Below are 12471 nucleotides of genomic sequence, written 5' to 3'. Positions count from 1 at the left end.
TTAGTTTTTTTATAAAAATTAAATAAATCTCTATAATATTGTGCCAAGCTGTACTAACCATCAATATTACGACAGTATCTCAATTAATAAAACTTTTGTTATTGTACCGTCGAAGTTGTACTACTTGTAACCTCTGAAGATTGTACTTTACCCCTGGACACCCTGTATTGTGTTTCCTAGAACATTTTCTATTTTTTTAAGAAAATGAAGCAATAGTCGAGCTGTTGTTCTAACATATGGATTATTGGAAAGAAAACAAATGTTTGGGAAGGCAAAACGGTAGGGAAACAAAATCTAAGAAAAGGTCCGTTGTTCTGAGAATTATGTCAAATTCAAGCAAAGATACTTTTTTAATGTGAAACCGCACAAGAGTCTCAACCGTCTGTAGCCAATGAGACTATGGCATCATCAATCGGGTTATTTTATGAGGCTGACGGTAGTGGGGAGGGAAAGGAGATCACCAAACACGGCCACAGCCATTTCAAGCAACGTTTCAATACTGAATCAACTCACTATATAATATTTTAAATTTTATTTTATTTATTTATTTATTTAACGCCCAGAGGACTTTTACATGGTTGTAAGTATAATTTTAATTTGAAAGATACTTTGAAACATAAAAAATAAGAATAAAATTACATTTGATAAAAGCTATGCAACAAGTCATATAAACACAAGAAACAAAAACAGAAAATTACAGCTATTTGTAGGTTTACATGATGTGTTTAGGAGAATTGTTGAAATAAATGTTTTGAATGATCCACAAAACTTGCCAAGTTGGTATTGAATATGTCAACATCACCCAAGTAATGATTTCCCATGGTGTGAAGTCGTTGTATCGGAGAGTGGGCAATGTAGTTACGCTTATGTGTGCTGTTGTAGAATATTGTATTTTGTCGTGTTGTTACTGTGGGTGTATGTATGTTTATAAGTTGCAGGAGTTCACAACAGTCGAATTTAGAGTTAAGTATTTTGAATAAGAACGTTAAATCGTTTATTTTACTTCTATCTTCTAATGTATGTATGTTTATAGTATTTAATAAGAAAATGTATTTTAAGTCTTCGACAGGGATATTTAATTTAAATTTTATAAAACGTAGAAATTTTTTTTGTATTCGCTCAATGTTGTTAATGTGAATTTTGTAAGATGGAGACCAAACTACTGAGTTATATTCAATTAGACTTCTTACTGGAGATACGTATAGTAGTTTAAATGGCTTGTAAAGAATTAAAGTTTTTAGTTGTTCTTAATACGAAGCCTAGTGTTTTCATACCTTTGTTCACAATTTGATGGATATGATTGGTGAAACTTAGTTCTTCGTCGTAAATAATTCCAAGATCTCTCATTTCCGTGACTCTGTCTAAAGCTATGTTATTGATGGAATATTCGAATAAAACAGGATTTTTGTTTCTCAAGAAAATCAAGGTTTTTGCATTTTACTACATTTAAAAATAAATTATTTTGAACGCACCAATCTCTAAACTTATTAATATTTGACTGTAGTATATGGCAATGATTTCTATCAGTTATTTTCTTGTATAGTTTGATGTCATCTGCAAAGAGCAATACCTAGACATCGTTGAAGCAATTGGTTATATCAATAATGAAAATGAGGAACAAAACCGGGCCAAGGTGACTACCTTGCGGTAGGCCACTGGTAGCCCGGAAAGCTTTGGACATCCAAGATTTTATTTTAACGAACAGTTTACGATTTGACAAATAGCTACTAAACCATTTTAGCATGTTAATCCTTATTCCTAGAGCAAATAGTTTTTGGATTAGTAGTTTATGGGATACCTTGTCGAATGCCTTCGAAAAGTCTGTGTATATACAGTCGACTTGTATTTTCTGCAAATGATTGTATAGTGAAGTTTTGAAATACCGTTAAGTTAGTTGCGGTGGATCTTCCTTTGATAAAACCGTGCTGTTTTTGATTAATTAATTTTATTAATTTGGTATAGATTTCATCAAGGACCAATGATTCAAAAAGCTTTGGCAGTATTGACTGTATACAAATGGGGCGATAATTAGCTATGTCAGTATCGTCTCCTTTTTTGTAGATCGGTGTAATGAAGCTAGATTTCCAGCGGTCTGGAAAATGTCCAAGGGACAAGAGACGGTTAAATAGTAATGTTAGTGGTTTAGATAATGTATTAGAGCATTTTTTGAGGAATATTGGCGGAAATGAATAGATTGTGAAATGACACAAATTAATCAAATGAAATTTATCCACGAACACTGAGATTTGAAATATCTTTGTATTCTTAAATTATATAAACAAACATAGAAATCGTTTGATAATTTTTTTTTGTAGATACAGTTCTAATATTTTATGAAATAAATAACTTCCCCAGCTTCCAATTTCCCTTCCCCACTTACCTTCAGCCTCACAACATCCCCCAATTGGGGATGCCATAGTCTCACTGGCTCCAGACGGGAGCAGTTGGGACTCTTGTGAGGTATTCACTATAAAAAAAAAAATTTAAAAAAAATGACGTTTCTACAAATTGTAAATCTCATATTTATTTTTGCACATAAGTCAACACATTTGACCGGATTGTTAAATTTCGACGAAGTCTAACAATATTTACAATAGAAATAAGATTTTTAAATTTAAAATTTCATAATCAAAATAACTTAACATACTTAAAATATTTCGTCTTGCCTGTTTTAGGCTTAAAATTTGAACAGTTCAGGTTTTCTAACAGTTTTGTAAATATTGATTTCAATCTCTTGGCCAATCAACGTCTTCTAAGAAACCCCGAAACTTTCCATATTCCTTTCCAAAAACCCAACTTCTCACAACCACTTGTGATAATATTTCGACTATTGTAACATCCACAGTAGTGGCAAGATTCCGGACATATATAGCAATAGCTCTCAAGTTTTTTAAATCTCTGGTTCTAATGAGCGAACACCCGTTCTCAGTCGTTGATGTTAGCTTCGTAAGAACGGGTAGTTTCTTCGACAAATTTTGTGTCGGCTCGCATGTGGAACGAGCTACCGGCATCTGTTTTTCATCGTCTGTGCTTCTTCAAAACTCGCATTATTAAATTTATTCATACATCCCCTACCTTAACCCGGCTCACAACGCTGCCCAACCGGATTGCGACATAGTTTCCTGTCTTTACACTATATATAAAGGTGGTTTTGTGAGGTGTCACATGTATTTTTTTTTAAACTCGAGTGAAACTTTATTGTTTCGTTTTTGGTTTACATCTATTTTATTGTTGGTGTAACAAAAATTGTGTACTCTTATTAGACGATTGGTATTATTCTTTGTATTTTTTCCTTATGTAAAACCCTCTGTTGTGTACATTAATAAACTAAAATAAAATAAAATAAGGTTATTAAGAAAGATGAATATTTTGACGTAGAAAATTATTTTACCATATTTTAATAACACGCAACAATATCATCAAACGCTGTTAATTCGACGCCTGTTTTTCCTTATACGGTACGCTTTAGAGTTTGGAGCAAAGTCGAAAGCCATTATATTCTTATGAACAATAGTAAATGATCACCTAATTAAGGGGTGCTCGCACGACACATAACGCGGCATGCGGTACGGCGCCGCATGGCGTCGTTAAGGATATGTATATTATATATTCTTGAACAATGTACATTGTTGTAAGGCAGAGGTGCGCAAACTTTTCAATTATGGAACATTAAAATAAAAAAACACCCTTTTAAGAAACAACAAACTCGTCGGCGTCGAGTGATATGGCTTTGTAAAACTAATGATTTTTTTTAATAGAAATACGAGCGTTCCCGGGTTAGAAAAAACTTGAAATTCTTCGTAAAACTCTTACAAACATCATTAAAAGCTTAAACTCAAAAATACGCTGGAGTAACAACGTACTAATTATCTATTATACTACCAGTAGGTAGTTCTGTGAACAGTTAACCTCGTGTTTTTCTTCACATCAGTTTTATTTTTATAAAATATAAACCCAATATTACTAACTATCAGCCGCAGCTGAAATTTACTAATAGGTAGCAGATTGAGGGTCTAATTTCCCTTCATCAGTATTGGTACTACCTACCACTTCTGACAGACTACTGACACAGACTACTCTCCGAGACTGACCGTCCAAGACTGCCTCTCCCCGTACAAGGGGTATCTGCCTTTTAAATTAAAAATACAAAAACACATTAAAAAAGTTAACCTAACTAAGGCTTTTTTCTCCCACACCTTGGTTGCTTAGAGTAACAAAAATTTCAAAGGGACATGACACGGACAGTGGAAATATATTTACAGTTTCTTATGAATGCATTTTGTAATTTGCAAGCTCTTATTTTATTATGGGTTTACAGTAATAGCGTTTCTGTAGTATTTGCTAATTAAAAGGTTTGGGTAAGTTCGGGTTTCACCGAACTTAACCGAACGCGACCAACCGTCAACTGTTACATTGTCGGGTTCGCGAAGAGAGCTCTATTCTTTCGCTAGACGGCCTTTGGGCAACTTCTTACTTGTATTGTCATATAATTATATTCCGAATAAAACAGCGTCCGTGAATTAAGAATCTACGTGTATTCAATATTCGTACCAGATCCTTTCCTCATGGAATACTGGAGATAAAGGGCCCAGTATTATATCCTAAGAAGATATCAACAACAACGATACGTTACATTTTCCTTGGTCAGAAGCATCCTTGCAATTATTACACCCTAATGGGAAATAATGCAATAAAATTTGAGAGATTTTAAACAAAACAAAATATATCTAAGGGCTTCGGAAAGTATGTAATTAAAAGTATTGGACAATGCAAACGAACCGACGCTTAAACATACATTTCACAGAGAAATAATTTTTAATCCTAGGACACTGTGATTATAAAATACCAGGCTGTTAAATTATTTTATTTGGGATTTTAAATTGCAGATGAGAGAAAGAAATTTTGTGTCGTGATAATGTTAATATAAAAAAATGGTGGAAAAATTAATCTCATGTATAAATTATTTGCAATGGGTATTGTCGCATTCATTCTAGAATGCGTACCAAATTACAAACCATAATTTTTTTTAATGTCAAATAAGAACTATACAAGTTTTTTTTTTGTTGTTTGTTTTTGGGGTGTTATGCCGTGTTGCGCTAACTCCTTCTTTAGCCGACGTTTCGGACAGCGTTGCAGTGTCCATCATCAGGGCAGATCCGGTAGATCCGAAGATGTTCGGATCTACACATCTTCGGATCTACCGGATCTGCCCTGATGATGGACACTGCAACGCTGTCCGAAACGTCGGCTAAAGAAGGAGTTAGCGCAACACGGCATAACACCCCAAAAACAAACAACAAAAATGCTTTTGGCCGTGAGAATCTAAAAACTTACTATACAAGTTGTCTAAAGAAACTTCTCTTTACAAACTTTCTTCAGGCAATTAGGTACCATAATATTGAAAAAAATGCAAATAAGAAAATCCAAATAAGCACAACGATTTCATGTTTAAAAAAATTATCTTTACTGAAAAACTTTGCTGTTAAACGGCTACCTTCTTGAAATAGATGCAGAAAGTACAAACAAATTCACATACAGACGAAACACAAAATAGTCGAGTTTATACAGGACTTTATTATTATATAATAAAAATGTTTATTAATTGCCAATAGTTAATTTATTATTTAGTTTGTCACCCATCATAAAATTTTACTTGGCAATATTTAAAAAAAGGTGTCAGATGTACATTCCGGACCCGGAATGCAACTGGTTTTCAGTAGTCCATCTAATATGAAAATATGTACCTGTATATCTACATAAATAATTCTAATTAAATAAAGTACTTAAACAATAAATGAAATTCAATAAAATCACTGACAAAAAAAGGGATGTATTCCTTTCAACAGGCGTTTATAAATGTTATCAATAATATAGTTAGAATTAAATGATTGTAAATGTAACTTGTAAATAATTTTAATTCGCTACTTTCAGTCAATATTTTTTTATTCGCGCACCACCATTTTTCTACCACTAGTTAATACCACATTGAACGAGTGAGCATAAGCTACAGTACGTGTACATGTACATACTGAATGTGGACAAGTGTACACTGTACACAGATTGTAAATACGCAAGCAGTCGAAGGAAGTGGCAGTTACAGTTACGTGCACACACGTGCAGAGTAGACGAACGGAGATTGTGGGAATTATGGTGGGAGATTGGATTGGGCACTGCATCCCATTTACTACATTCTGACAGTTGTGAACACAAAGGAGGTGTTTCAGAGAATTTGAAGTTGATTTTCAAGTTCTGTGAAGGTTCTATTCAAGTTCTGTTACTATATCATTATTGGCCAGTTGTTTCTTTAAACTGAAACAAAAAAAAACTTTAATAGAACCTTCACAGAACTTGAAAATCAACATCAAAATTGGAAGATTATTCAAGTTCTCAGAAACAACCCATCCTAAGTAGATCATTCAATGGTTGAAATGAAAGATTAATTTCAGTTTTAAAATTAATAATGAAAGACTAGTTTCAGTTTTCATGGGATAATAATCAATATTGTAACACTACTTTAATAATTGCACTTTCGCTTTGTGACCTCATTTTAATTTATATAATATTATTGTCTAAATGTACTTATTTGTCTATTTTTTAATTTGTTAATTTTCACTATACGTTTATCCTGACGAAAGATTTACTGGTTTAGTGTGATGTCTGTATGAATGTGTGTAGTGCAAGCGAGACAGCATGCTAGCGAGATGCTATAAAAGGCGATGCATACTAGGATTGTGTATCTTTTGTTACAAGCAGCTCCCCAATAAATACCAGTACATAGATCACCTAAGAGTATCATTATTGTGAACGACCTTCACCCGCTATAATATTCCATACATTACATTTGGCGCAGCCGGTAGGATGTGTCAAACTTGTCGATCCTTTTTGATTAAAAAGTGGTGTTTACAAAGCTATTTATTTTATTTGAATTGAAAAAAATTAATAAGAGTTTATTAATATGGCGCAGTACACTACTTTAATAAACAGGTGTTGTGTGAATTGATTAATCAAAATCAAAACCTAAAGGATGCCGAAGTATACGTTGATACATGCAGTATTTTTGGTAGAAAATTTGACTTTTCTTCAATGTTCTGTTTTGTCATGAAACTCCATATAATAACGTATAAAGCTGTAACTTACCTGTATGTGGGCACAGGCCAACCCTGCGCTGCGCAGGACAGCAGCACGTGGTCGCCGAGCACGACGCGCCGCGTGCTGTGCTTTTCCACCGTGATGCGCGGCTGCACGCTTCCCTTCGGCTCCGTGATGATAACGTGACCTGGGGAATCACGTCACTATGAGTTCAGATTTTTATATAGAAGTCCACAAAACTAATGCAGAAAATTACTACACAGAATTTGAACAATTCATCAAATTTAAAAGTTAATACTCAAGTTTAGTGACAGTCTTATTCAAGTTCTGTTACTATCCAAGTACCGCGAAACAACCGGACCGCGATAAAATAAAAACAGAACTTCAATAGAACTTCATAGAAACAGAATTTTAACTTTGAAGTTTGATGAATCGTTTAAACTATCTGGAACAACCTGTTTTTGACATTTTTCATGATTTTTTTCTAACATATAAAGTTATTTTTTTTAGCTTGATAAACATTATTTTAAAACTGCTTACATAATGTTTCATTAAATTTTTAGTTTTACAGGGTTTTCCAATAAGAGGTGTTATTTTGATATTCAATCGTAAAAGATCAATGGTTTCGTTGCTTGTGTGGCACGTAGCGCCGTCTTGTTGAAAGTAAACGTTGTCCAGATCAATAACACCCAATTCCGGCCATAAAAATTACTAATCATCTCGATAGCGCAATCCATTCACCGTAACTGTTGCTCCAGCCTCATTTCCGAAAAAGTAAGGTCCAATGACTCCGCCGGACCATAAACCGTACCAAAGAGTCACAAATTGAGGATAGAGAGACTTTTCAACAATAACTCTTGGGTTTTACGAGCCTCAGATGCGACAATTTTGCTTGATGACGAAGCCACCGAGGTGGAAATGGGCCACATCCCTCAAGATGATTTGCATTTGATTCACTCAAGTGAATTTTAATAATTTCAATGCATTGTTGAAGCGTGTATCGTTCCATTTTTATTAAAAACGTAGTTTCTACTTGACAAATATTAAAAAATGACAGCTTCAAAAGTAACATCTACCGAAATAGCCTGCTATTCAAAATAACACCTCTTATTGGAAAACCCTATAGTTAAATATATTTTGTGATAAGGTAATTCTTGATTTCAAAATTTTTCTCCACTGACTTTAGGTAGGTTCTTTAACCATCTAAAATTTTATATACCTACCTTCACTTGTAAAATGAATTATGTATGTCTAAACAAATAAATAAATAAAATCATTAAAAACTGAGGAAAGGAAATGTACATGTACAAGTGTCGGTGGGTACAGTGCACTAACTTTCAAGATAATTCTACATTAAAGTACTCGTAAAAAAGATCGATACATTTTTCGGAATTCTATCGATTTAAGCTACTTTTATGTAAAACAATAAATTGTTTGTAGAAAAAAAATGTAAGCAAAAAAAATATTTTTGAAAAAAAAAACACAATTTTTTTAATAAAATAAATTAGAAGTGTGGTGACTTAGCAGGGGTACCCGGGTTCTTGGGTTAAGTCTTTTATCGGCGGATACGTCTGCTCACAAACTATGTGGCGGGCCGGATAAGGAGGGGCCGGTTAATGGAGACCCTTTGACCTCTCACGATATCCCCAGATTCCTACCTACCTATCATACATTTTCTTTCCCAAAACTTCCTCGCCTTTGTTGATGTTATTTGAAATAAATACTCCTTTCTCACAACAAAACACTTATCTTTATTGAGACAAAACTCTTATAATTGGGAAAGAGTGTGGGATACTAATTTTTGTTCCGTAACGCTCTCTCCGTTGGTAAAAAAACTACATATCTTCTGAACTGGAGGGGCGAACCCATATACTAAAGTCATATCTTGGATGATTGCACTAATAAGTGTGATCTTATGCTACGAAGCTCGAAACATTACACTTTCCTTAAGAATATCCCGATGGAATTTATTTTCCTCATGATTCTTGTATCAAAAATAGTATATATTGACCATCCCCGAAGTACCTAGAACAGTTCTAATTGCTTGAATAACGAGTAAGCAGGCCATTCGCAGAATGGGCAATGATGCATTTGTAGTGAACAAACCCATAGAATATTTACCAGGATACGCGCTGGAGTAAGACTCTCCCGTCAGTTTGTGTAGTGTCCTGCAGGTGTAGGAATGGAAGCTTTCGGAAGGTTCTGCCGAACTGATGTGGAGTTCTCCACTACTTAGGATCACGTACTTTCCGTCTGGGGAGAAAATAAATAGAAAGCGATTAGTTCAATTCATTCATTCCAAATACGCACTTAAGTTATAAGCGATCAAAAAGAAAAAGAAAATTACTGAAGATGGTTTGAAATGGAGATATACAGAGTGTCCGGGGGTAAAGTGAGCTTACTGATGATATAAGTTAAAAAAATTAAGTTTTTTCGAATTTCAAAATACTAAAATATTTTTCCATTCAAAAAATTCATACCTAAAAACTTTCTAAAACGTTGGAATTTAGACAAACATTGTTTATTTTCTTACTCCTACAATCATGTAGCATTCCCCGAAGTTTATCACCCCGCACTTTGCCCCCGGACGCCCTGTATTAATACGAATGGTAGAGGGAGAGAGCTAATATAATAAAGAGTTTGTCATTAAAGGGCGTAAACGACTGAAAATATTTAATGAAACACGACTGATTTCAAAAAGAGCAAAATTCTCTTGACATCTGAGACGTAAGTGGCATTTAAAGTAATTCTGTGAATTTCTTCATACCTATGGCATGTTAAATAACACACCCAGATCTGTTTTTTATAATTTCAGGAGCACACTTTGCGATTTTTTTTCTGTCGAAGGAATTTCATGTAATTACTTTTTCAATTTGGCGTCTGAATAGAGACTATTTAAAAACATAACGTATCTTTTTTAAGAGCTTAAAAACTAATGAAAAAGAGAAGTAACATGTGGGATTAAATAATTAAAATTATACTAAACATAGCATATGATTGACATTATTCCATGAGAACAACAGGTCGTTTCTACGACTCGTTCTTGTGTTTAGTAACTCGGCTTTGGAAAGATTTACCGACCTCTGGCCTCTCCCTTCTACAAGATGGGTCTCTTTAACACCCAGGTTAACTCCTTTTTTCCTCAGCGAGACCCTCCACACAGCCACCCAAATGATTATATAGATCTCGAGGGAAATAATTTATTTCAAAGTCTTCTTTGTGGAGTTAATATAACACAAAAATAACATAAATAATTTTTATGTCGTGGGTAAAAAAAAAACTCTTCGCCTTTTTCGGACACTATGTAATATTAATCGTACAGACAGTGGGCGTTTGCTAAAGACAATAAAAACACTTACATCTTGCGTATTGTTTGATTTCGATCTAGTCGAATAGCTTTGTCGTAAACAGTAAACAATTAGGTGGCGAAGCGACGTGGTAGGCGCTTTATTTTTATCCCTTTGAGACAAAAAATTTTTCATGCTTTCATGCTTTCGTTTAATGTTTGTACTGTAAAAAAAAATACCAGATGTCTTTTTCTAGCCAATTACAACTGTCACGGAAACAGTGGCGAGCAGTGGTGGTGTTAATAGAATCCTTCGAAAAAAAATTATATTATTTTTTGTAGAAATTAAATTTTGTTATGTTTGGCATATTTTTCATGAAAAATTTCCGGATTGCGTACTTATATCTCGTCGAAACTTATTCTACTGTTATCATGTGAGTAACAGTACGTGGGGACCGGATTCGGTAGATTCCGGTCGTTCGGCGTTAGAGCGTTGGAGGTCAAATTATACTAATTGGAGGTAAAACATGTGGAACTAATTATTTCATTTCACATTTAAACATACAAATTTTTAAATTAGCAATTAAAATAATTTTATGTTAAAAATATAATATTATTATTTCAGATAGAAACAAACACTTCCAATTTTGAAAGTGAAGCTCAGATTCAAAGCAAAAGTTCTAGAGTTCATTGAACCGGAGTTACAAATAGATTCACAGATAAAATTAGCATTTTTCATAATGTTATGTCAAAAAACGTAAAAAATAATATTATAATTAGAAACTGTAAACAAAAAAATATAATTTGCCAGTTCGAGTTCATTTTACATTTCATTAGATTTTATGTATTCCGCATCTTTAATTCTTCCAATATACATATTTTGTATAAAATAATAATGTGCGTACAAATTGTGGCATTTAGCCGACCCGTGATATTGTTGTTTTCGCACTTAACGTTGAGCATGAAGTTGGGGGTGTTGGATTCCAGCGAACAATAATATTATGGCGTAGATAAAACAAGTTATTTTAGAACAGGCATATCACCCACTTCCAATTCAAAGAAATCTAATTTAAATAGTCCGTACTTGTACACATCTCAAAAGCAGCTATGCAAAAACCAACAAATACGTACAAAATATTTAATAAAGCAAAATACCTCCTTACCTGCTGATTCGTTAATAGATCTTTAAAGCGATTAGTAGGTTAACCCTTTTTTCTCACAGACTAGTAGACACGTAGGCAGATCAACTTACTTATATCAGAGCTGGGGTAGATGTTGATGGAGCTATCCTGGATCCAAGAAGTGACCATAACGAACTCGCTGACGTAAGAGGGAAGCTGACACCTCAGGAGAGCGGAGTTACCGCTGATCACATATTCGTCGTAGACTTTCACCTCGTAACCTTCCTTGATCACTGTAAATACCAAAAAATGCTTACATGAATTAAAGTTTATTTTAAAATTCATCATAAAATTCAATAATGTTTTTGGTCATCGAAGCGTATTGTGGAGAAAGGGGAGTCAAAGTTACATTATAGTGATGGAACTTTGCTTTTGAATTGGGGTAAAGTTGAGTCCTTTATTTTGAATAATTTTACGCTGATATTTAGTCCATTATTGATCAAAAACATCATTTAGTGTTGAGAGTCGTTGGGAAGAAAAAAATGTTAAAGTTACGATCGGGTTGGGCGTATGTAGGTAGGCTTTGTTGCTAGAGAGTTGCATAAATTGAAATGGTTTATTTCTCCCAAGTGTGTATTTTAATCATACGACTTCCGAAAATGAAACGATAAAAATAGCGTTAGGTAGATGATGCCCCTAGAGAGGACATCGCTCAACCCCTCACGGAAACGCTCCAACTAGTGATAGGCACTGGTGAGGCAACCACGAAATTCTCGAACTGTTTGACAAATTTTCTATAGTTTATAGGTCTATTTTTTAGTATTTTCTCACCGAGAGCTCTGATTGTTCTTAGAACAAATAGTAGAAAAGGAAAAAAAATCCATGGCAGTTCCAATCACGCTACCGTTGTAGCGTATAACATTCAGTTTCAATCAACCCATTACACTACATTCAGTTTCAATCAACCCATATTCA

General features: G+C 34.0%; 1 protein-coding gene across 1 annotated transcript in view; it reads right to left on the bottom strand.

The window, feature by feature from the left end:
• Dscam4 (Down syndrome cell adhesion molecule 4) overlaps positions 1-12471 on the bottom strand; it is a 747456-nt gene that overhangs the window by 236149 nt on the left and 498836 nt on the right. Inside the window, exons 5-7 of the mRNA XM_089638828.1 lie at positions 11628-11789; positions 9211-9342; positions 7138-7276 (exon numbers count right to left, since the gene is read on the bottom strand). Of these exons, the coding sequence (XP_089494954.1) occupies positions 7138-7276; positions 9211-9342; positions 11628-11789 (433 nt within the window). The remainder of the gene's footprint in view (positions 1-7137; positions 7277-9210; positions 9343-11627; positions 11790-12471) is intronic.

Source organism: Hesperophylax consimilis, chromosome 13 (genome assembly GCF_061612785.1).
Source record: "Hesperophylax consimilis isolate HC1 chromosome 13, BYU_Hcon_1.0, whole genome shotgun sequence".
NCBI classification, from domain to species: Eukaryota; Metazoa; Arthropoda; class Insecta; order Trichoptera; family Limnephilidae; genus Hesperophylax; species Hesperophylax consimilis.
This window is presented reverse-complemented; position numbering and strand designations above follow the sequence as displayed.